Genomic DNA, 27,736 nt, shown 5'->3' on the forward strand with positions numbered 1-27,736 from the left:
GTCAAAATCTTGTGTTTATTTGTGATAATCTCAGCCCTGTATTATTATTGTCTAACCCGTATTATGAATGACATTTGACGAATTGCTTTGTTCCTTTTTTGGATAAAAGCGTCTTCTAAATATGTAGCCTAGTAAATGTTATAATGATGATAATTATTATTATTTGCGTACACGGACCCCAAACACACCACGTCTTCAGGTGACTGTAAATGCGCAAAATGGTTTCCATTGCAGTTTTGCGAAATATTCCTTTTTCGAATTGCCTGAAAAACCGCCTCGTGCGGGCGTAAAAACTTTTTTGCGATAAACGAGAGTTTTTGCGAAATTGACGTGTTTCCATTGTGCGTATTTTCAATTCGCAATTTCAATTTGCGCAATTTGAAGGGTAATGGAAACGCGGCTACTGACATGTACATCTGTACTAACTAACGTACAATTTCTGAGTATATTGTATATCTGGAGGTTTGGAGTGACATGAGGGTGAGTAAAAGATAACAGAATTATAATTTTTTGGGCGAACCATGTCTTGGGCATTGTTGAATTTAACAAAGAAATTATATCTGAAGAAAAAATCTTGATGTTTTGTTTCAGAAAACAGAGCTGAGGTTGCTCAACATTACTGTAAAGCACACCAATAAGAAAGTACTGTTTGTATCTCAGTACATCAATAGTTCTGGAAATCCACTTCTTGATTGCAAGTGGAGTAAAGTGGCTCAGTGTGTTCAAGTGCGTTTATTTCACAAGTTTGTAAACCTTTGTCTTTATTTACAATGGAATGCACAAGCACTTGCAGATACACATTAAACCTGTTTGTCCTGTCAAACACGTCCTCAAACACCAGCTAAACAAACACAACACATGTTTTTATAGCAATGAAAATGTCATGCCAGGGCAGTGTTTCCATGAAATGACGTCATTACAACTTTTTTGAAAAGTAAAAAACGTGTTATGTAAAAAACTTAACACAGCAATACGTTTAACATCATCATGTAAATAAAATGAAAACAAATCAGACAATAAAATGTGACAAAATATAATATATATTTATAGGTAAAACCTATTTTATATTGGTTGGTAAGTTGGTTATTGACAATCTGTGTCAATCAAATGATCTCTATTATCATGCATGAATGACAGCAGCCTTAAACATGTTAGTAGTTATTTGATAGCTAATGCATTAATTAATGTTTCGGGGTGAACTAAATCTATCAGGCTCCGTAAAAAATAAAAAATAAATATTTTGACTTTAAAATAGATTTAAACAAGTTATTAGTCATAATTTAAAATATTAAAATCAGCAGCTTCGTCATAAACATTAAAGGCACAGGATTAGTTTGTCATTGATTTCACATTGATTTTCCTCCTTATCAAACATGGAAAATACTAAATATACTAATAATTTATCTCAAAAAGGTCCTAATCTGTTTAGTGATATTCTCTTTTCCATCAAACTAACCCTACCGTGACTTACAACATTCCTGAGAAATCGGTTCACGGAAATATAGCCACACAGGAAACATGAACTCATGGGAACGTTTGCTGTACAGTTCACTCTCCATCCAGACTAGTTGTAATATGTGTATTTTATAGTAAGTTTATGATACATCATGCGCTGAAATTGGTAAGTAGTTAACTTTGTTATTTTTGGTTATGCGTGTGTTAAAAAAAAAAATTAGTCATTTTAATTCTTTGCTGTGGTTTCACAGTGGAGCTAATGTAACACTTTTGATTGAGGATTAAACTCTGAACGAGTGAGAATTGAGTTTGTCATCATAATCAATATAACCGCAATCATTCACAAACTACAAGCGTGACTTGCAAAAAGTCAGCTCAAGCAGCAGAAGAACTAATGTTTTAGCATCAGCATCCCAACTAAAGCAAACACTGATCTCTATAATAGTAACTTCAAATCAAACATTTTCAATTAAACATCTCAATAACAACTTCTGTAGATGGATGACAGAAATAAAGTCATACTGGTTAATAAGTGTAAACATATGTAATGGCTGGAAATCAGTTTTAGTTCTTGTGTTTCTCTATTTTCTGTTCTTGTGTTCCTCTTTCCTTCAGTGATTCTGCTTGTTAACAGCAGGTGTTCATCACTAATGCTCAACAATCACTTACATATTCCTTAATTAAAAAATATGGTATCAGAAGGGTTGTACTTGATTGGATGAAAAGTTACATAAGTAATATATTTCAATTTGTGCAAATAAGGGAGAGCAGATCAGAGTGCTTGGGTATCACTTGTGGAGTGCCACAGGGGTCAATTTTGGGTCCCAAATTATTTATTTTGTATATCAATGACATATGTAGGGTAACACCTCTTAAAATTTGTGATGTTTGCCGATGATACTAATGTTTTTTTGATCCGGGGAAAGCTTGCTGCAGCTTCTGGAGGTGGTCACAGCAGAAATGAAAATTTTAAAAACGTTGTTTGACATAAATCAATTATTGATACATTTAAATAAAACAAAACTTATGTTGTTTGGAAACCGCAAAATTGACAAACAACTAAAAGTAATTATTAATAATGTGGAAATAGAACGAGGAAATACATTTCTCTGTGTGATTCTTGATCACAAAATCTGCTGGAAACCCCATATTAAATATGTAAGAGCAAAAGTTGCACGGAGTATTGGGGTAATGGGGAAAGCAAGGTGTGTATTGAATGAGAAAGCACTTTATATGTTGTATAGTTCACTTGTGTTGCCTTATTTAAATGAATGTGTTGAAGTATGGGGTAACACCTACAAAATCACAAACATTACGTACAATAAAAATAAATAAAAAAAGCAATTAGAATAGTAAATAAAGTAGAATATCATGAGCATACCAATTTACTGTTTTTAAAATGACATACTCTAAAATGTAAAGATCTGGTGCATTCAAGACTGCACAAACAAAGAGCAAAAAATAAACAGCTGCCTGGAAACAAACAACTTTTCACAGATAGAGAGGGGGGTTATAACTTGAGAGGGGCTTTGAATGCTCGGACAAAGATCAAAAGTATGTGTATTTCGATTTGCGGGGTGCGTTTGTGGAATGGTCTGAACAAATCGATTAAACAAAGTGTAAACATGTTGCAATTTAAAAAAAAGGTACAAAAATGATTTTGGAAAAGTACAGAAGTGGGGAGTGTGAGTGAAACTTCAACACAGTGTTTAACTTTTGCCTCTTGTGTTTAGCGTTTTGAAACATAAGTGCATCACAGTGCGGAATGTGTTTTTGTGAGTGAGAATGTGTTTAGAGTTTGCCTAAAAGAGTTCATGAAATTTGCAAACAGCGTTTCAGCAACCTTTAATGTTTTACAGAAAGAGTGATTTATTCGACAAATTGGTGTTATTGAGAATTTGGTTCAGAGAATGTGGTTTATTGTTTTTAGCAATTCAGGAAAACTATAAGAGCTGAAGATGACACGGTTATTTTAACAACAGCAGAAACATGGTGAGCAGAAAAATAGATATTTTTATAAAACTGCATAAAACGTGAATGCAGCAAATACAATCATTTTTATATGTCATACAGACTCCGACCGTTGCTCAGCAAACTCAAGTTGATATCACTTTCCGACTACACCACCTTGGGAATTTCACCCAAGGAATTAAACATGCCCCCCTAAAGGCACGCACAGGTTCTAATCACCATTAGAGCCAGAGACATAGGTAATCGTACAAAAATATTTTATTGACAGTAAAAAAAGGGGCATTCACAGGCAGCCACACTCATCTCATTGGAAGGTTCAATTATCACTGGCAAAGGAACCGGGGCTTACCAACAGGGGCAGTCTCAGATAGAATAATCACCCTTAAATAATGAAAATCACAGTGCACACACACTAGCACACACACCGACTAATGTCAGTGAAGAGCACAACACACAGTGAAGGATGCCACCACCCAAAGAAGGTCACTCGTCTGCCCCCGGTGCCCAGATCCTGCCGACAACAAGAGAGGCAGACATAAAAATGGAGCAGAGATGTGCGTGACCAAAACAATAATTTGACAATATAAAGTATAACTTAAATGCAGTTCCAGGAAGGAAACACCTACAACATACAAATATCTAAAATACCAAAGCATAAACAAACTCAAATTAAATAACCACTATAAACTAATGACTAAATAAATTCGTTAGTAATCACAGTAAATGAATTGAAACCAAAATACAAATTCAGAAATACCAAACAGTTTGAAACCGATTAAAGAAAAAAGCCAGAAAAGAAAAACAAAGGAAACTTAACCCTCTGACGGTCTTCGTTTCGGAGTCACCTCCTGGGCCTTCCCGGTCAGAAGTGACCGGACACCTAAAAATTCAATTTCCTCCATCCCAGTAAAACCAGTACAATTTATTTTTAATTATGTATTTTGAGAGAATTTGATTGAATTTATTAATATTTATGCAATATTTATGGTCTATTTTTTGCCATTGAAAAAAATACACATTTTTTTATTTTTTTTTATTTTTTTATTTAAACTTAATTAAAGTTTGTAACTGACAGTCATGTAGTCTGTGTTTTTGACAGATTGTGTGTATTGGCTGAGGCCAAAGTTTGAATTGGGATTCAGAAGTTAGCTGTTTGTACAGTAGGGTGTGAGTTTTTAAAATTGTGTGTGAGGATTTGAGAAAATGGTGAATTGTTCCTAGAATTGTGTCTAATCTATTGAGAAAAACTGGAATGTATTGAAGAGGAAATAAGAGTCTCTGTATCTCACTGTTACTGATTTATCTAACAGCTCAAATTATTATGGGTAAAATCTTTCTACAATCTGTTCATCAACACAGTTTCAGTGATGATCCAGAACCAACCAAAAACCCAGGATAGAGCGGCTGAGTGAATGTGGTCTGGACTGTGTGGATGAGACTCATTGTGTCAGAGACGCTGTAGAAGGACAGAGTTCCTGCACTGTGATCCACACACACTCCTATTCTTCTGCTGGTGGGCTTTACAGGGAGAGAAGTGTGCATCTTATTGTGCCAGAATGAGCAACTGGAAGAAGAGCAGTCCAAACTCCAGGACTGATCATTACCTCCAAACCAACACTGATAACCCCTTCCCTTCCTGTTGATGCTCTTATATGACACTGATATACACACACCATAATCTCCAGTCCACTCAATCTCCCAGTAACAGCGTCCACACACACTCTCTCTACACAACACCTGAAAACAACAATCAAATCTGTCTGGATGATCAGGATACGGCTGCTGTGTGTCAGTGACAGTAATAACTCTGTTCCTCTCAGACAGACTGAGGTGTGTATTCACTGTGTTCAGATCCAGAGTGAGCTGATGGGAATCTGATGGAGAGAAAACACATCAGAAACAGGAATTATGAATCTGTCTGATCTTTTAATGTATCTGAACTCTTCATGAATCATGTTCAGTGTATCATCAGTGTCTCAGTGCAGCGGACCAAATATCCTGTGCAAATCATCATTTACATGATCAATTATAAACTCTTCTATCATGATTTATTTCTCCTTCTACAGGAAGAACATGAACACACTCAATTAGTTTTTCTGCTGGTTTAGTGACTCACATTGTAGGAAGTCGTTCCTGGTCTTGGGATTCATGTTGGTAAAAGTGACTGGAAATAAACAGACATGAACAGCGTGAAGAGAAATGACAAGATAAAATACATTAATTTGAGACATTTCTAATATGATGCTCTATGATATTAGATGATGGACTCTTTTCTGAGAGCAGATTAATCTCCAGGGGCTTCATTTATAAAACACACACATATTGGATTGATCCTAAATTCCATGAATATCATCCTACATCATGTATATCCCCCTGGGGTCGGCGGTCGCGCCGGTGTTGTGCCGAATTTCGACCCCCGCCAAATTATTACCCCCCTAGCATTGGTAGGTTTAGGATTAGTTGTGGGGGAGGGGTTAGGATTAGGCAATCAGGTACTGACTTCAACGAGGGGGGTAATCATTTGGCAGGGGGTTGAAATTCGAAACAACACCGGCAATACCAGCTCGCTTTTTTTCTTATCAGTGCAAAAGAGACTAAAAATACTCTGTTGATTTTGATCTTACTAAGTGTTATACACCATTCAAACCGGTTAAATGTCTTCTTTTATTTGTGTGCATTCATAATAAAAACAAAATGTTGTGTTTTTCGTAAAATAAAGAAAATAAACTTCTGCCGCGTTCTGCCGTCTCTCTCAATGTGAAGTTCATTCTGAAACGCGACAGAAAATGATCTGTAACTCTGCGAATGTTTGTCACACAGACTTGAAACGTATGCCTTTACAATGCTTGGAGACTCTATTTTAAATATTCTCTGTTTAATTAATCTGTATGAAAGCAACGACATATATAGTTTCTCAAACGCCTCCTAATTAACTCTAATGTGACCACACCCACGAGCATTGACATGCAAATGATCCATGAGGAGGAACGCAAAACTGTTAACTGAATCAGAGACTCCAGTAACTTACTCCATTTCATCGAGTTTGGGAGACTTTGTTTGTGCTGGCTGTGCTGTTTCAGGTTTTACCTCAGAAGAATTAGAAGAACGCGATTTGAAGATGAGAAGATTTTTAAGGTAAAACATGTTAAACTGGTAGCAGACTAAAATATACGTTATGAAATGAGATTGGAGTAAAAACACAAAGCCTAATGTCGTACATGTATGTGTTTCTAGACAGAAACATGTTGAAATGAGAACTAGACAGGCAACCTTTCAATGCTTAATTTTCCTACATGTACGAAGGATGATTTTATGTTCGATAATAAAAAACAGCATGATACAATGTTTACTCTAATATGGTGAATATTATAATGTTTAGAGCGGTGTTTACTGTTAAATACTGTGTTTATGATATCTGCTCAAACGTAGATATATATGGTAACAATAATGTTTCATAGTTTGGAGCGGCGCGATCGCTTAAGTGAATGTTTTCTGCATGCGTTGTGAGTTTGAGTCAGTCGCGCTGTGCATTAGGCTTCATGTTTTTACTCCAATCTCATTTAATAGCATCATAACGAATGGAACATTTGAAGTAACATATGATAATCAATATATTTTTGTCTAGTGTAGTGTTACTGAAGTGTTTATTTTTAATGATTTTTACACTGTAAAAATTATTTTTTCATGATTTGTTAACACTAAATTTGTTTTATCTTTTGTCAAATCAACTTTAATAACTAATGTGTGAAGATAACATACTATTTTGAGTTTCTGTTTATTAAACCATTCTTATTCATTGTATTAACTCACATTTTGAATTACAATGAACTCTGCAGCCTAACATCCCAGCTAACAGACTTTTGTTATAAGAACGTTCTCCAAACATTCAGTGTTGGTTCCGGGAATGTTAAAATGTCCAGTTTTCTTGACGTTAGAGGAACGTGTTTTAAAAGGTACACAGAAAAAACTCCAGTGTTATAAATTAACTCTCCTGTGAGTTTGTTTGGTTCAGCCTCAAGAGTGTAAAGTGTTAAAATATGAGTGTTAAATTAACACTCAAGAGTGTAAAAGTTAATGAGATAATTATGTGATTAATTGAGTGATGATTGTGGATTATTGAAGACACCTGATGTTAACAAGCAGAATCACTGAAGGAGAAAATCAATCGAATTTTAAGTCACCATTATGGAGATCAGTGTTTACTTTATTTGGCCAGTTGACCCTTACATGTCAAACTTTAGATTTTGTTATGCTGTTGTAACTGATTTATAACAGACAGATGGATAAAAAAAGGTGATCAAGTGATGTTGGTTGTGTCTTAACATAATAATCATTTGACCTCATTTAGAGCCTAATCTCTGATTTAGATTAATATTATTGATTATAGCATCACAGTGAATCTACATCATAAGATCCATTGACGATATACATTTATTCAAAAGATTTGTTATAAAAAATATTCTGATAAATAAATAAAAAATCTTTCTCTTAGGCTCACACAGACATCAATAATCAGTGTATGTATCTCAACAATGGTGACAAAAATAATATTCAATTAGGAAATGGAAATTACTAAGACAATTCAGATCATAATTTATTCATACAGCAATGCATGATCGGAGCCAATGGATGAGTTTTGATTGGTGGTACCCAGAATGCACATGCTTTATTATTGTCACCATTGTTGAGATTCATATGCTGATTATTGATGTCAAGTGTGTTTAAACAAATAAACTGGTTCAAAGTCTGTTTTTTTTTTTTATCAGAACAACTATTAGTTAACATTATTTTTGATTGTACAGAAAAGCTGAAAACCATATGATGTAGAATTAGAGGGCTGCTTTAATCAACAATGTGACTATAGGTTTAGTGACTCAGGTCAAATGATGAAAATTTTCCATCCAACATCACCTGATCACATTTTCTCTTTGTTTATCCAGCTGTCGTAATTCATACAGCAGCCAAACAAAATTTAAAGTTAGCAGTTTATGGGTCAAGAGCCCAACTAAAGCAAACACTGATCTCCATAATGGTGACTTAACAATTATATTTTCTCCTTTTGGTGATTCTGCTTGTTAACATCAGGTGTCTTCAATAATGCTCATTCATCACTCAATTAATCACTTGATTATCTCATTAACTTTAATACTCTTCAGTGTTAATTTAACACTCATATTTTAACACTTTACACTCTTGAGGCTGGAGCCAAATAAACTCCAATCCATGGAGTCCAAAGTCCATTTAACACTGGAGTTTTTTCTGTGTACCTTTTAAAACACGTTCCTCTAACGTCAAGAAAACTGGACATTTTAACATTCCCGGAACCAACACTGAATGTTTGGAGAACGTTCTTATAACAAAAGTCTGTTAGCTGGGATTGAGTTAAGTCTATGACGTGTTATGTCTATGCTAGGCAAAAGAGATGTGTTTTTAGTCTATATTTTAACTGACAGAGTGTGTCTGCTTCCCGGACAATGTTAGGGAGATTGTTCCAAAGTTTTGGTGTTAAATAGGAAAAGGATTTACCGCCAGCAGTCGATTTTGATATTCTAGGTATTATCAACTGGCCGGAATTTTGAGCTCGCAATAGACGTGAAGGACTATAGAGCGTTAAGTGCTTTACGATATTTAATAGGGAGCCATTGCAGAGTTGACAGAACCGGGCTAATATGGTCATACTTCCTAGTTCTGCACTGTTAGACCTTACCGTTTTTTTTTACAGTAAAATACTGGCAACACTGTTGCCAGTAATTTACTGTTAATTGTACAGTTCTTTACTGTAATATACAGTATTTTACTGTAATATACAGTTTGTTACTGTAAAATGCACTAAATTAAAACTCGAGTTAAAACTAATTTCACTTGCAGAAACCGACTGCCTTAAATTGACAATCACTGTTACTTTAATTTCCTATTATCACTGTAAAGCTGTTTTGATACAATCTATATTGTTAAAAGCACTATATAAATGAAGGTGTGTGTATTTTGTCAATTTTAAAAAGCAATTTTAACCAGAAAAAATACAATGTATTCCCAAAATCGTGCGGCATATAGTTTCTTGAAAACAGCATGTTCACAGTTGTTTTTATTACAGGGACCAGATGCCACTGATGGAGTCCCGCTGACTTCAACATTCATAGGAGACTGAACATGGTAAAATGAAAAATCAAACACCTGACAGGTTTAAACTATGTTTCAGGAATGGCACAAAGATGTGTGACTGTAACCCTTTGTCCCTTGTTGTGTATCTTTGGATTATGTTGTGTTGTAAATAAATCCAAACAATCAATAAGCCATTCTTTTTTAAATTCACTTCTCATTCTTTGTGCAAGGCTCCTCATAATGATAGGGCCTGCTAGGGCCATTATGGGAGGGTCTTTGTCTTTCTTAGGTGTGAAGCACTCAATATTCACGATTGAGTGCATATAAAGCTTTTTATATGCACTCAACGAGTCATAAAGCTTTCATACACAAAACATGTCTTACAATTTTTAAATCATTATATTGTTTTACCTGAATGAGTAGGCAGGATGATTTTCACATAGTTTTGGAGAAAGTATTCTAGGCTACGTGATACAATTTTCAAAAGTCTTGTGAAGAAATAATCAGTTTGGGGTTCATGACCTTATTTCAGTGACATTTTTTTTCACAAACCACGCATAAATGTCCTTATCTCAAAACTAAAAACTGTTACATACATGCTGCTGACATATTATTGTAGCAGAGTTTGTGCTGAATACAGTGTAATAAGACTTCATACACAGCAAAATCCCCAGAGTTAAATTAACTCTGCTCAGATAACATTTGGTCCCTCTACAGAGAGTTAAAATAACTCTGAATCAGAGTTAAAGTTAATGAGATACTTAAGTGATTAATTAAGTGATGATTGGGCATTAATGATGAACACCTGCTGTCAACAAGCAGAATCACTGAAGGAAAGAGAAACTCAAGAACTACAACTGACTTCCAGCCACAGCAAGATCTCAGCAGAGGAGGATTAAACAACTCCACAAACAGCATTACCAACCTCACTTATTACTAACCAGACTGACTTTATTTCTGTCAGACGTCTACAGAAGGTCTTAATGAGAATTAACAGAGGTATAGATGTTGACAATTTATTGAATTTTTTTGGTTACCATTCTGGAGACCAGTGTTTCCTTTAGTTGTGCAGTTTTACTCTTTATTTTTTTTTATTTTTGTGAGTTTGTGGGTTTTGTAACAATTTTTACCAAAACATGTAAATTGTTACAAAGAAAGCCAGAAACAAAGATGATCAGGTGATATAGTTTTCAATTGCAAAAAGTAGAGAAATGCACTTCTCTCATCACTGTCCAAAAGTGGTTATTTGATATTAGTAGATTATATTCATGAGCGATACCCGCTACAGATTGGACTTAGAATTTATAAAGCACCTTATAGGGATTTTTTTCTTTTAAGACACAGATGTCAAGAATCAGCATATGAATCTCAACAATGGTGACATGTTTCATGCTGCAATGCATCCTGGGAGCTGTGAGTTTTATACTATTGTGGCTCCCAGCATGCATTGCGGCATGAAACATGCCACCATTGTTGAGATTTATATGCTGATTCTTGATGTCTGTGTCTAAAAAATAATAATTCCCGTTAATCTGTGGCAAGGGAGTATTGTTAGTGAATATAATCTATTAACATCAAATAACCACTGTTGGACAGTGATGAAATATATGCATTATTCTACTTTTTGTTGTTGAAAACTATATCACCTGATCAACTTTGTTCCTGGCTTTCTTTGTAACAATTTAAATGTTTTGGTAAAAACTGTTACAAAAACCACAAACTCACAATAAAAATTAAAGAGTAAAACTGCCCAACTAAAGGAAACACTGGTCTCCAGAATGGTAACCAAAAAAATTTAAATAAATCGTCAACATCTATACCTCTGTTAATTCTCACTAAGACCTTCAGAAATAAAGTCAGTCTGGTTAGTAATAAGTGAGGTTGGTAATGCTGTTTGTGGAGTTTTTAATCCTCCTCTGCTGAGATCTTGCTGTGGCTGGAAGTCAGTTGTATTTCTTGAGTTTCTCTTTCCTTCAGTGATTCTGCTTGTTGACAGCAGGTGTTCATCATTAATGCCCAATCATCACTTAATTAATCACTTAAGTATCTCATTAACTTTAACTTTGATTTAGAGTTATTTGAACTCTCTGTAGAGATGGACCAAATGTTATCTGAGCAGAGTTAATTTAACTGGGGATTTTGCTGTGTACAAATGTCACAAGTAACAGAAATATTTGATGCACTTGTTCACATTGCAATTGAATTTAAGATGAACTGTGTTTTATAAACTGTGATGCATTTAATAATTATGGACGTTTTAATCATAGGAACATTTCAGAAATATCGTTTATACACGTCTGTATAAACGAGGCGCAGGACTTTACCTCCGTCTGAGATCTTCTTGATCTCCTCTTTGCAGAAATCCTGCAGTTTGTCTCTCAGCTGACGGACAGATTCTCTCAAGCCATCAAAAGAGGAGAGAGAACTGAAGGAAACGTCGGGTTCGTCTGTAGATTCAGGAGGTGCTGAGAGAGACTGGAAACTCTACAGAAAACAGAAATCAAAACTCATCATCTCCACACTTCAGCCAATAACCTGCACTATATCAGATCTGAGCGGCTCTTGTGGACTCGACTTCTCTTCAGTGACTCGCTTCAATCCAGCACTTCCACACACTCAGATCATTCTTCTCATATTCAGCATTTAATGCTACAAACTCTAGTATTTGACACTTAATAATAATAATAGTAATATAATTTAAATATATATATATATATATATATATATATATATATATATATATATATATATATATATCACACTTTAGTGTACATCACCTTCTCTTAGAATGCAGCAGAGGTGGAAAGTCCAGGGGTCAGAAAGTAAAAGTCCTGCCATATGTTTATTCCACCCATGAACTCAGTCAGCTGATTTCACTAATTAGTTCTATCTCCTGGCTGAAAAACTGCACTCAAAAAAAAAATTGTCTAAACATAAGATTTATGTATTTGAATTGCATAACAAATTTCCATCCATTTGGATTACATCGTTTTAACATAAACAAATTAATAATCTGAATATGATTCATAATTTTAAGTCATATATAAATGAAACAGATAAGATTTATGTAATTGTATTAATAAACTGAATGTGATTCATATTTGTCAGTCATATGTAAATTAAATGGATAATATTTATGTAATCGTATACAGAAAAACACCCATGTTAAATTAGCACTGCTCAGTGTTCATATGTGCGCACACTACAGAGTTAAAGTACCATTGAATCAGTGTTGAAGTTAATGAGATAATTAAGAGGTGATTGAGCATTAAATATGAACACCTGATGTTAACAAGCAGAACCACTGAAGAACAGAGAAACACAAGAACTACAACTGACTTCAGACACAGCCTAGTTGACACAATCAACTAAAAATAAAAGAAGACATTAAATATGTGAAGATCTCAACAGAGGAGGATTAAACAACTCCACAAACAGCATTACCAGCTTCACTTAATACTAACCAGATTTACTTTATTTAATATCCGCTTTAATTAAATCATATTTTGTATTTTAAAGTCACCATAATGGTGGATAGCATTTGCTTTAGTTGGGCTCTTGACCCTTAACTCTTTAATATAAAATATTCTTTGGCTGTTATAATTTTGTGTTTGTAAATCACATTTGATGTAGCAAAAAAGCCATGAGAAAGGGAGATCAGGTGATGTTGACTTTTAATTGGTGATGATATCATCATGCAATTTTCTGGCTCCCTGATCTTATTCTCCGCCTAATGCTTTGATTATAATGGACTTGTGTTTTTAATGTTGTTTTACTCATAATAATTTAATTCTACAGCATATCTAACAGTGTTATTTGTAAAATAATATCCATGTTTTTTTAAAATATGTATTTAGTGAACAAAAACTTTAATCTATGGCATCACTTAAATGCACACAGACATCAAGAAACAGCGTATGAATCTCAACAATGGTGTCAATCAAACAAAATATCCAGATAATCAGTGCATGCTGGGAGATATGGGTGAGTTTTGATTGGTGGTACCCAGCATGCACTGCAGCATGTATCATTTCATTGATTGTCACCATTGTTGAGAATCATACACTGATTCTTGATGCCTAAGTAACATCTTAGCAGAACAAGATTAATGCATTACATGTTTTTAAAATCATTTATATTATTTAATAAAAAGCATTGCTTTGATGTTGTAAAATCAAATGACTTTACTCTAAAAAAATATTTAAAATAAAAATCTGACTAAAGTATTAGACACTGATTAAGTTCAGAGATTCAGACAATTACATGACGATGACTTTGTATTACACCAGTATACAGCCAACATCACCTGATCTCACTTTCTCATGGCTTTTTTGCTACAACAAATGTGCTTTACAAACTCACAATCATAACAGCCAAAATAATATTTCATATTTAAGTGTTAAGGGTCAAGAGGCCAACTAAACCAAATGCTATCCACCATCATGGTGACTTTAAAATACAAAATATGATTTCATTAAATCGGATATTAAATAAAGTCAGTCTGGTTAGTAATAAGTGAAGCTGGTAATGCTGTTTGTGGAGTTGTTTAATCCTCATCTGCTGAGAACTTGAGAGAATTAATGTCTTCTTTTATCTATAGTTGATTTCATCTAAGGCTGTGTCTGAAGTCAGTTGTAGTTCTTGTGTTTCTCTGTTCTTCAGTGATTCTGCTTGTTAACATCAGGTGTTCATAATTAATGCTCAATCACCACTTAATTATCTCATTAACTTCAACACTGCTTCAATTGTACTTTAACTCTGTAGTGTGCACACATATGAACACTGAGCAGTGCTAATTTAACATGGGCGTTTTTCTGTATACGATTAGATAAATCTTATCCATTTCATTTACATATGACTTACAAATATGAATCACATTCAGTTTATTAATAGGCTACAATTACATAAATCTTATCTGTTTCATTTATATATGACCTAAAAATATGAATCACATTCAGATTATTAATTTGTTTATGTTAAAACTATGTAATCCAAATGGATGGAAATTTGTTATGCAATTCAAATACATAAATCTTATGTTTAGACTTTTTTTTTTCTTTGAGTGCAGTTTTTCAGCCAGGAGATAGAACTAATTAGTGAAATCAGCTGACTGAGTTCATGGGTGGAATAAACATATGGCAGGACTTTTACTTTCTGACCCCTGGACTTTCCACCTCTGGAATGCAGTGTGTATTTGTTATATCTTTCTGAGTATAAATGAACACAAACAGCAAGGCCTATGTCTAAACACACTTGAGATATCAATCCTCATAACAGAGGAATGTCCCGCTTGGAAATGTCCCGCTTCCTCCCTTCTCCTGTTTGCTCTGCGTGTCCTCTCCGGCCCAGGGGCCTCATTTATAAAACTGTAGAGTACAGCCATCTACTGGTTAAAGTGATAATTTGTTACTTTAAAAACTGCATTTTCCAAAAGATGTGCTAACATATTACACTAAACCATGTCAAATTATCCATGTAATCCCCATGAATGAAAGTTAGAAATGTGGGTCAAAAAGACCCCGAACAGCGCACAAGGGTTAAGACAAATGGATGTATTGTTTGTTGTTTTAAGATTTAAGAATCTCACTAACACCTCTTCCATGATGCCAAATGTTCTCCTCCTATTCATATTTTACATTAGGGGGTGCATACAACATATTTGCCCTATTGTTGCCGCACATTCAAATACGATTTTCAAGAAAAAAAGAAAAAAAACCTGTGGAAAATAAATGCAGAATATGTTCATATAGGACACTATTAACACGACTATGAAACCATTCAGAAAAATGTGGCCACAAATGGGCTAATTAAAGTTAAAGTTACTGCTGAATGAACTGACAATCATTTATGATAATGTCATTAATATTAAAGCTTGTTTGTTTAATTTTAAGTATAATATTAAATAAAACACTACAGTGTTAATTACAATCAAGTACTTTACATGTGCTTTACTGTCAGTCAACATAATGATTTAAAATGTACAAATTAACTTAATTTGACAAAAGTGCACTTTTTAAAAGCCTACTTAAGTGTGTTAAAAAATACATAGTTGTCACATGAACACTGTTTAGTTAATTTTGGTTTCGTGGTCATTAGTTCCCTCTTGCTTCAGCTGTGTTTATCCAAATATCTTTGTTTGCCCCTAGTATTTATAAGCCTGTGTTTTGATGGTTCTCGTTAACGTTTTGTGCTTGTTATGGTTAATCCTTTGTAAAGTCTTTTTCATTTATCTTCTTTGTCTTGCCGTATCTCTGCTAAACCGTGACAATAGTCATGAAAGTGTCTCTTTTTAAGTGGACTTTTATTTCAATAATATATTATATGATCTGTGAAGTGGAGTTTAAAAAAATATACATTTGTAAGATTTTAAGTAAGTAACTACAAATGCACATTCAATTAATAATACTTCATTTTCACAAGGGACTATGTGTGAACTTTCCAGGTGTTTGGATGATAAAACATCTGCATGTTGAGAAGATTTGAGGAAAAGCTGCTCAAAGGCTATGAGTAGATGGATCATCATGTGTAACTTTTGGCTGGCTAGTGACACTGAAACTTCACAAGGACTCTTAAGGATCCCAAGGTCAGGTTTTGTTTGGTTTTAATAAGCATTGTTAATATACAGCCTCACTTCCTGTCTGGAGTCTTTGTGAACAAATTGATCAATGTGTTACAGGTAAATGGAAATAAAAATCAATATTATCATTTAAAATATTATTATTAAAATCTAGTTATGATGGATATTGATATAATCAAGTTAAGTGATTTAATCAAGACAGAAGAAATCAGAAGGAAAAATGTGTTAATATTTAACAGTAAATTTCCCAGGGCTTTGTAAGTGAGTCTCTTTAAACAGAAGATGATCAGATGAGAGTCTGACTGATGATTATATGATAACACAACACTCGACTGAATTCCTGACAACATCTCAGTCAACGGCTCATTCTGCTCTCATGAAATGTTTCTCTGTCATAACTGGATCTTGCTCAAGTCCACTATGATCCAGTTCTTCTAGATCTCTGTTACCTGCAGGAACTGGATGTGATCTTGTGTGTGTGAAAGCTGCTCCAGCTCAGCGTCTCTCCTCCTCAGATCATTGATCTCCTGCTCCAGTCGCTCCAGTCGTCCTTCAGCTCGACTCACTGCAGTCTTTTCCTGATCTCTGATCCGCTGTGTGACCTCAGAGCGGCTTCTCTCAATGGAGCGGATGATCTCAGTGAAGATCCTCTCACTGTCCTCCACTGCTGTCTGTGCAGAGCGCTGTTACACACACATCACAATCACACAGTGGCTTCAGCAGGACTGACAGAGTCCAAACTGAGACGTCTCACACTTCTCTTCTTCTCCACACTGTTAGACCTTACCGGGTTTTTTTACAGTAAAATACTGGCAACACTGTTGCCAGTAATTTACTGTTAATTGTGCAGTTCTTTACTTTAATCTACAGTATTTTACTGTAATAAACAGTTTGTTACTGTAAAATGCACTATATTAAAACTCAAATTAAAACTAATTTCACTTGCAGAAACCGACTGCCTTAAATTGACCAACTGTCATTTAAATGTATTAACTAATATGTGTAATGCATTAATAATGTGAGCAAAGAGTATTATGAAATTTCCTTAGAAACCATTAAAAAAACTTAAGTACATAAAAAGATTTCCACTGGACCAGCAATTACACAGTCACCGCCTGTTAAATAAAGCAATATGTAGCATATCATCAAAGTTTCTTGATCTTCTCCTGGACTGAAGCACAGGCTCTACTCTTCAGCACAACGGTGACCCAAAAAACTACATTTTACAGTAAACTACTGGCAACAGTGTTGCCAGTATAAACCTGTTTTATAACTTACAGTTTATTACTGTTTAAATACTTTTCGTGGGTGTGTCTTTTTATCTTACACTGTTAACCCTTTCAACCCCACAGGAAAATCCACACTACAAAGAGTAAAAAGTAACATTGATAAGATAATTAAGTGAATATGTAAGTGATTGTTGAGCATTAGTGATGAACACCTGCTGTTAACAAGCAGAATCACTGAAGGAAAGAGGAACACAAGAACAGAAAATAGAAAAACACAAGAACTACAACCGACTTCCAGCCATTACACATTATTACACGTATTATTAACCAGTATGACTTTATTTCTGTCATACATCTACTGAAGTTGTTATTGAGATGTTTAATTGAAAATGTTTGATTACCATTATAGAGATCAGTGTTTGCTTTAGTTGGTTTGCTGATGCGAACACATAAGTGTTTCTCTTGCTGCTTGAGCTGTGTGTTCTAGCAAATCTCACTTGTGCTCACACACAGTTTGTGAATGATTGCAGTTATGATGAAATCATTATATAGCCTGTTAATTCACTAAGAAGTTAATTCTCACTCATTCAGAGTTTAATTGTCAATCAAAAGTGTTAACGTTACCACCAATGTGAAACCACAACAACGACTAATTTATTTCTAACACAAGCATAACCAAAAATAACAGAGTTACACTGCAATACAGAAACACAGAGATATCACAAATTAGAACATGCATCTCAACAATGGTTTTAAATTATTAGTCATGCAGCAGAGCATGCTGGGAGTTTTATACTATCCTGGTACCCAGCATGCATTGCGACATGAAACTTTTGATCGTCACCATTGTTGAGATTCATATGATGATTTTAGATATCTTTCTGTGCCTGAGTCAAGCAGGATTAAATAAAATTTGAATGCACTATTTGATAGCAATATTCTTCAGTTGACCTGATTACGGAAAGATTGCTGGATTTCATGTTGTAGATTTTCAAATATATTGTACAAAACCCATAAATTCATATCTCACATTCAAAAAATAGCAAAAACTCACTCATGGATGATTATGACATCATCACAAAACCAAAAACACCTGATCAACTTTCTCTTGAGTTTTTTTTTTCCGTAACAAATGTGCTTTATAAACTCACTGTCACAGCAGCCAAAGAGAGATGAACGGTAGAAGTTTTTAAGTCAAGGTACAAGAGACCAACTAAAGCAAATACTGATCACCATCATGGTGACAACAAACTTTATTATTAACTAAATCCCTGTTCATTCTCAACAAGACCTTTTGTACATGTATGAAATAAATAATGTTAAACTGGTTTCACACTCAGTGTGGCTGGAAGTCAGTTGTAGTTCTTGTGTTTCTCTTTTTTCTGTTCTTGTTTCTCTGTCCTTCAGTGATTCTGCTTATCAGGTGTTCACCAGTGTCTCAATTCACTCTCTTCTTGAGACACCCCTCGCTGCAGCCTGTAGCACGATGACGTAGTTGGATGGTCCAATACGTAGTGGATGGAGGTGTGTTTTGGTGACGCATGCGCAGTAACGATCTCTGGGTTATAATCGTACTATATCTATGGTTATAATTCGCCTGCGCTGGTAAAGGTGACATGTTTGCTCAATATTGTATTGAGATGATGTTCTAATCTAACCCGTGTAGTAGTAGTAGTACAGTTTAATAGTAAGTAATTGTTGATGAATAAGTAATTACATAAATGGGATGCTAAGTTATCCGAGTTTCTCTCTACAAAATAGTTAATTTTACAACATTTCAATCACATGATTTTGAACATACATTTGATAGATTAATAGCATGTCCTCACTGCAAGTATTTTTTTTTAATGCGTGTATATAGAACATTTTAAAATAAAGCCTTTTTAATTTTCATTATCAACCCAGTATAAACCTGTCATAATTAAATGTTGCGGGGATATTGCGGGGTTGTTATTATTAGCCATTTTATTTTATTCAGGTCATATTTGCTGTTGAGTGGAAGCAAAAATGAGTCAATAATCTAATTGTCTCTGTAATTTTAAAGGTACAATACAATAAGGTCTGTAAACATCTTACAATACCAGTAAACATCCAAGGGAAAATGCAAAAATAATAACAGCATCAAGAAAATAAATCTTGTCAGATGTCAAAAAAAAGTGCTTAATGATATTTTGCCTGGTAAGAGTTCCTTCTTTAATGGCTATTCGTTTTTCCAGTGATCTGTACATAAGGTTCTTGCTGTTCAGTGTCTGCAAGACATGTTTTCGCCACGGAGTGAGAAATAAAAAAGGTAATTGCGATTTTTATCTCACTATTCTGACTTTTTATCTAAGAATTGCGTGATATAAAGTCGCAATTGTGTGTTATTAAGTCAGAATTGCGTAATATAAAGTCGCAATTGCGTGTTATTAAGTCATAATTATGAGATATAAACTCGCAATTGCGAGAAATATAGCTTGAAATTCAGACTTTTTTTCTCAGAATTGCATGTTTATATCTCGCTATTCTGACTTTATAATACTCAATTGGGAGATAGTCAGAATGGCATGATATAAAGTCGCAATTGCGTGTAAGTCAGAATTGTGAGATGTGAGATATTAAACTAGCCTACTGAGGTAAAAAATAATAATATTTTTGAATAATATTTATTTGACTTTATAACTCGCAATTGCGAGTTTATATACACAATTCTGAGAAAATATGTCAGAATTGGGAGATATAAACTCGCAATTATGTGTTTTAAATTCAGAATTGCGAGAAAAAAAGTCAGAATTCTGACTTTATAACACCCAATTCTGACTTTATATCTCGCAATTCTGACTTTATAACACGCAATTGAGACTTTATTTCACGCAATTCTGACTTTATATCTCACAATTCTGAGAAATAAAGTCAGTATGCTAAATGTAAACTCGCAATTGTGAGATAAAAAAGTCTCAATTATATTTTTAAATGTTTTATTCTGTGGCGGAAAAGAGCTTGCATACTCAAGTGACCATTTATTTTATTAACTTTATTCTTCTTGGAAGATCAAAGCACGTGTGATTGTTTCCGTCACCAAAACACACCACCGCGCATGCGCGTAACAGAGTCCACTACGTATTGGACCATCCAGCTACGTCATCGTGCTACAGGCTGCAGCGAGGACCTCTTGCTCTTCTTTTCATTCAAGTGGACTATATTAGTGAACTAGTGTAGGGAATAGTGAATGAGGGTATAGGGTGTGATTTGGAAAACAGCCTCTGAGTGTCGACTTTGAGCGCTGTTAATTCACAGTATATTCCTGTAGGTATATTCCTGTATATTACTGTTTTAATGGAAAGTGGTATGATATTGTAAGAATTTGGGCTTTTTCTACAGTAAGGGCTAACAGTGCAGACTCACCTTATGAGACTTCACAGCCTCTCTCAGATGCTGAAGATCTTTCTGTCTCTGCTGGATCCTCTGCCGGATCTTCATCTGCGTCTCCTTCAGCTGTTTCTGGAGGACAAACCAGTGACAGGGAATCACACATAAAACTACTGTCACACACACATTAAAGTTACATCAATCCAGAGTTGGTGAAGTGGTTAAAGATCTTGCATGGTACGTTTTTACTGTCTGGTTCAAACCACAGATTCATGGTTTCCTGAAATGTCAGCATCATTTCATCAGTGCATATGAATACTTCACCCTAAAGTTTTAATTATGTCATAATTTACTCTCCCTCAAGTCGCTCCAAGCCTTTCTGTCTATTTGTGAGACACAACAGAAGATATTTTGAAGAATGTCTCGCTGTTTACAGAGACAAATAAAATATGGTGACACTTTTATGGTGTCATTAACATCAAACCTCATTGGTTCTTTCATGTCACAGTCAGGTCCATCAAATCGCAGACCAAAAGACTCAAAAACAGTTTTTACCTCAGCGCCATACGGGAGTTAAACACTGCCAGCACACACATACACATATTCATAAACTGAGAAATGCACCAACCTGATGGGGCATGTTATATCTCAACCTATAGAGGGTTAATAACCCCCTCTGTATATTTGAGTGTATATACATTACACTATTGTTTAATTTGGGTTTCATTCTGCTGCACTTTACCTCTTTTTTTCCTTATGTGCAATATCATGCAGTACTTACTGCTTACTGTGCAATATTTTTGTGTGCACTATTTGCCTGTCGCTTTGATTGGGGCATATTGTTTATTGATGTATTGTACTGTATATTATTCTACTTAAATTGTATTATTTAAATTAAATGTTAGTCCGCACAAGCTATATGTGACGGTACCGTAAGGATTGCATCAATTTCGCTATACCTTTGTACAGTGACAATAAAGAATCTTGAATCTTGAAAACCATGATGTCATGACACAAACACCAGTGAAGTTTGATGTTTTTGATGTCATCATATTTTATTTGGGCTCCACATACATGAGTTTATCAATGATTTGATTTAATATGTGAATAAAAATTTGGCTCTTTTAAAAGTAGCATAGGGCCTATTTTAAAAAGTGCACTTATTTTGGAAATTATATACTTTAAAATAATATAATTGTGAAATAAGTGTGAACTGAACGTAATGTTTTCAGACACGTAATTGCATGCACTGTAAAAATGTAAATGTGACAGAAAATAACTGTGATTTTTTGACGATCATTTTCTTTCATTTTAAATTGTACACTGTAAAAAATAAAACATAGATTTTATTTATATTTAATTAATTAAAATGAGGCAACAGATTACAAGCAATATTATTAATTAAATTTAACAAATTAGAATTGAGTAATAATTAATCAAATTAATTCCTTAAATGTTAACCATTTAAAATGAGTAAATTTTACAAAATATATGTTATTGCCAACATTGAAGACACCTGATGTTAACAAGCAGAATCACTGAAGGAGAAAACCATAATTAAAGTCACCATTATGGAGATCAGTGTGTGTTTTAGTTGGGCTCTTCACCCTTAAATTAATAACTTTAAGTTCTGTTTGGCTGCTGTACATGAGTTATAACAGCCAGATGAACAAATAGAAATGTTGATCTGATGGTGTTTGGTTGTGTTTCACAATTTCACAATCATTGATTTGAATCACTGATCTCATGTAGAGTCCTATTTAAAGTCCTGTTAAATTTATTTTATTAATTCTATCTGCATAATATGAGTAGCCTTTTCAATGAAATCCAAATGATCAAATCAATAATAATAAAAAATATATGTATGTTTTTTTTTTAGGCACACACAGACATCAAGATTTAGCATATGAATCTCAGCAATGGTGACAACCTCTGATCATAAGCTCATTTTTTATTCATGCAGCAATGCATGATGGAAGCCATGAATGAGTTTTGATTGGTGCAACCCAGAATGCACTGCAACATGCTTTATAAATGTCACCATTGTTGAGATGCACAGGCTGATTCATCATGTCTGTGTTTTTTGTTTTAGAGAACAACTTTTGTTTTTTTCTAAAAGAGAAACTTTTTAGAAATTATTTGGTCTACATTGTAAAAGTTAAAAATATTATGGTGTACAAGGCCAGTACTTCTATAGTTAATAAAGTTAACTTAATTAATAAACTGGACTCCATTTGAGTTCAGTGATTCAGGTCAAATGATTGTGAAATAATGATTATATTAAAACACAACCAACACCATCAGATCACCATTTGTTCATCTGGCTGATATAACTCATGTACAGCAGCCAAACAAAACTTAAAGTTAATTATTTAAGGGTAAAGAGCCCAACTAAAACACACACTCATCTCCATAATGGTGACTTTAATTATGGTTTTCTCCTTCAGTGATTCTGCTTGTTAACATCAGGTGTCTTCAATGTTGGCAATAACATACATTTTGTAAATTTTACTCATTTTAAATGGTTAACATTTAAGGAATTAATTTGATTAATTATTACTCAATTCTAATTTGTTAAATTTAATTAATAATATTGCTTGTAATCTGTTGCCTCATTTTAATTAATTAAATATAAATAAAATCTATGTTTTATTTTTTACAGTGTACTCAAAAAACTGTAAAATTACTAATAATATCTGTAAAATAAAAATTCAGCTGTTATTTTAGGTATTGTGACATTAATTACAAATTCCAGTAATTCACATTTTTTATACAGAAAATGTATTGTATTTTTCATATAGTATTTTTTCTGTTTTCTTAAATTACATACAAATGTATGTAAAATGACAAATATAATCTGCAATTAAACAGTAACAAAACAGTTAAATGATAAAACGGTCAAATGACTGGCAGCCCCAAAAAATCTGTAACATTAAAGTAAAACATCCTAAATTAAATAAACTGAAAAACATTGTTGTTTTACAGGTATTTCCTGAATAATAATCGTACAAATTATAATAACCTATAAAAAATTAATCGTAAAAAAAGGGTCAAATGACTGGCAGCTACGGCTGCCAAACAAAACCCATACAATTAAAGTAAAATATGCTAATTTAAACAAAGTGCAAAAAACTTTAACAGAAATTTTATGTCAACATGTTTGAGATCAGTGTTTGCTTTAGTTGGGCTCATGACCCTTCAGTTTTTCTCTGACTGCTTTAACTGTGTTAAGTATACACATCTGTTATGGCAATAAATGCAGGAGGAAATTTCATCAGATATTGTTGGTCACTTAATAATAATGGTACTGTCATCATATGGTGTCCTGATTCACTGATCTGACTCTGGGTCAAATCTCTGAATATATTAGCTGAGGTTACATAATATATAGATGGATTTTAGTTTTATATAAGTCTATGAATAATGTCATAATTTATCACTCTTGAAAAATATTTATTACACAGGAAATGGTTTTAGCTGTTTTTTTTATGAGTATAGATACATCAAGAATCAACATATGAATCTCAACAATGGTGACAATCAACAAAGCCTGTTTGTGACTTTATAGTAGTTTAGAGTTGATCAGAATTTGTTTTCATTGTCACCATTGTTGCGATTCATACACTGACTCTTGATGTCTGTGTGAGTCTATATGATCCTGTCAAAACATTTTCTGTGTAATGACTTCATAAAATCTGGGTATCACAGCACTGAAATATGTTCTGTAGCAGTATTGGGATGCAAAATTAACAATTCATATTTAACTGATCAGAGAATAAGTAATGTTAAAATTAATGTGTCAAGAGCCCAACTAAAGCAAACACTGAAATCACCTTCTAAACCTCTGTTAATTCTCAATACGAATGTTAGTAAGACATAAATAAAGTCTGTATTGTAATAAGTGAAGATGCTGAGATCTTGAAATATCTGTTATTGTTTAATGTTCTGTTGGGATGTAAAGTGTTTCTGTATAGTGTGTTTTGTGTGTCACCATTGTGTTGAAGAGTAGAGCCTGTGCTTCAGTCCAGGATGAGCAGAGAAACACAGATGAAATGCTGTGAGTTGCTTTATTTAACCGACAGTAACTGTGTAGTTGCTGATGCAGTGACATATAGTCACAGTAAATCATACATGTAGTTTATTGCAAGAGATTCACTTTTTACAGTGAATATGTATTTTTTAGTAAGAAATTCAGGACATATATGTGAAATAACTGTTTCTGTTGAAAGTTTAATGAAGATTTCTGTAAAAGTCTTTTGCACTCATTTAAATATTATTTAGATATTTTACATTCATTGTATGGTTTTTGTATGGCATCCATTGTTGACAGTCATTTGACAGTTTTTTAAGGTTCTTTTTACAATGAAGGTGTTTGGTCATGATAATTCAGGAAATAGCTGTAAAATAACAGTGTATTTATGCAAAACATTTAAAGATTTTTTTTGGAAAAGTTAATTAAATTAAATTTTTTGCACTTAATTTAAATTAGGATATTTTACTTTATTTTTAAGTTTTTTGTTTGGCAGCCGTAGCTGACAGTCATTGACTGTTTTTTTTTTTAATTTCATTTTTTACAGTGTGTTAAATGGTTTTAAATTAAAATGTTTTGTGGTTTAAATGTAAATATAAAGCAATTAGCTGAACTTAAGAGTGACTTTTTGACCCACTTAAGTAATATTTAAGTATATAATGTAAGTTCATAATTCTATTGAGTTAAATTGAAATATTAAATATTATTAAAATGTACTTTAAAGTAAAACTTTAAAGTAAAACTTTTCATTTTACATTATAAAAAAGTATACTTTATAAAGTGTACTTATGAAACAGTCATGAAAGTTGACTCTCTTTAAGTGAACTTAAGTGGCCTTTCATTTCATTAATATTCTATCATCTTTTAATTTGAAGTAGCCTACACAAGTGCACGTCAATACACTTAATCGCATTTCTTTTTTTAACCAGTGGTTGTTAGATTACTTCTAAGATTTTGTTTGTACTCAAAAAACTGTAAAATTACTAATAATATCTGTAAAATAAAAATTCAGCTGTTATTTTAGGTATTGTGACATTAATTACAAATTCCAGTAATTCACATTTTTTATACAGAAAATGTATTGTATTTTTCATACAGTATTTTTTCTGTTTTCTTAAATTACATAAAAATGTATGTAAAATGACAAATATAATCTGTAATTAAACAGTAACAAAACAGTTAAATGATAAAACGGTCAAATGACTGGCAGCCCCAAAAAATCTGTAACATTAAAGTAAAACATCCTGAATTAAATAAACTGAAAAACATTGTTGTTTTACAGGTATTTCCTGAATAATAATCGTAAAAATGATAATAACCTATAAAAAATTAATCGTAAAAAAAGGGTCAAATGACTGGCAGCTACGGCTGCCAAACAAAACCCATACAATTAAAGTAAAATATGCTAATTTAAACAAAGTGCAAAAAACTTTAACAGAAATTTTATGTCAACATGTTTGAGATCAGTGTTTGCTTTAGTTGGGCTCATGACCCTTCAGTTTTTCTCTGGCTGCTTTAACTGTGTTAAGTATACACATCTGTTATGGCAATAAATGCGGGAGGAAATTTCATCAGATGTTGTTGGTCACTTAATAATAATGGTACTGTCATCATATGGTGTCCTGATTCACTGATCTGACTCTGGGTCAAATCTCTGAATATATTAGCTGAGGTTACATAATGTATAGATGGATTTTAGTTTTATATAAGTCTATGAATGATGTCATAATTTATCACTCTTGAAAAATATTTATTACACAGGAAATGGTTTGAGCTGTTTTTTTTATGAGTATAGATACATCAAGAATCAACATATGAATCTCAACAATGGTGACAATCAACAAAGCTTGTTTGTGACTTTATAGTAGTTTAGAGTTGATCAGAATTTGTTTTCATTGTCACCATTGTTGCGATTCATACACTGACTCTTGATGTCTGTGTGAGTCTATATGATCCTGTCAAAACATTTTCTGTGTAATGACTTCATAAAATCTGGATATCACAGCACTGAAATATGTTCTGTAGCAGTATTGGGATGCAAAATTAACAATTCATATTTAACTGATCAGAGAATAAGTAATGTTAAAATTAATGTGTCAAGAGCCCAACTAAAGCAAACACTGAAATCACCTTCTAAACCTCTGTTAATTCTCAATACGAATGTTAGTAAGACATAAATAAAGTCTGTATTGTAATAAGTGAAGATGCTGAGATCTTGAAATATCTGTTATTGTTTAATGTTCTGTTGGGATGTAAAGTGTTTCTGTATAGTGTGTTTTGTGTGTCACCATTGTGTTGAAGAGTAGAGCCTGTGCTTAAGTCCAGGATGAGCAGAGAAACACAGATGAAATGCTGTGAGTTGCTTTATTTAACCGACAGTAACTGTGTAGTTGCTGATGCAGTGACATATAGTCACAGTAAATCATACATGTAGTTTATTGCAAGAGATTCACCTTTTACAGTGAATATGTATTTTTTAGTAAGAAATTCAGGACATATATGTGAAATGACTGTTTCTGTTGAAAGTTTAATGAAGATTTCTGTAAAAGTTTTTTGCACTCATTTAAATATTATTTAGATATTTTACATTCATTGTATGGTTTTTGTATGGCATCCATTGTTGACAGTCATTTGACAGTTTTTTAAGGTTCTTTTTACAATGAAGGTGTTTGGTCATGATAATTCAGGAAATAGCTGTAAAATAACAGTGTATTTATGCAAAACATTTAAAGATTTTTTGGGGAAAAGTTAATTTAATTAAATTGTTTGCACTTAATTTAAATTAGGATATTTTAGTTTATTTTTAAGTTTTTTGTTTGGCAGCCGTAGCTGACAGTCATTGACTGTTTTTTTTAAGATTTCATTTTTTACAGTGTGTTAAATGGTTTTAAATTCAAATGTTTTGTGGTTTAAATGTAAATATAAAGCAATTAGCTGAACTTAAGAGTGACTTTTTGACCAACTTAAGTAATATTTAAGTATATAATGTAAGTTCATAATTCTATTGAGTTAAATTGAAATATT

The 27,736-nt window shown here is 33.3% G+C and overlaps 1 protein-coding gene across 1 annotated transcript in view; it reads right to left on the minus strand.

The window, feature by feature from the left end:
* Positions 1-3,667: 3,667 nt before the first annotated feature.
* Positions 3,668-27,736, minus strand: part of LOC307008792 (tripartite motif-containing protein 16-like) — a 29,673-nt gene continuing 5,604 nt past the window's right edge. Inside the window, exons 2-6 of the mRNA XM_079631949.1 lie at positions 20,719-20,814; positions 16,555-16,788; positions 11,853-12,012; positions 5,543-5,590; positions 3,668-5,300 (exon numbers count right to left, since the gene is read on the minus strand). Of these exons, the coding sequence (XP_079488075.1) occupies positions 4,777-5,300; positions 5,543-5,590; positions 11,853-12,012; positions 16,555-16,788; positions 20,719-20,814 (1,062 nt within the window). The 3' untranslated portion in view covers positions 3,668-4,776. The remainder of the gene's footprint in view (positions 5,301-5,542; positions 5,591-11,852; positions 12,013-16,554; positions 16,789-20,718; positions 20,815-27,736) is intronic.

The sequence above is a fragment of the Phoxinus phoxinus genome (assembly GCF_949152265.1).
Source record: "Phoxinus phoxinus genome assembly, chromosome: 1".
Classification (NCBI taxonomy): domain Eukaryota; kingdom Metazoa; phylum Chordata; class Actinopteri; order Cypriniformes; family Leuciscidae; genus Phoxinus; species Phoxinus phoxinus.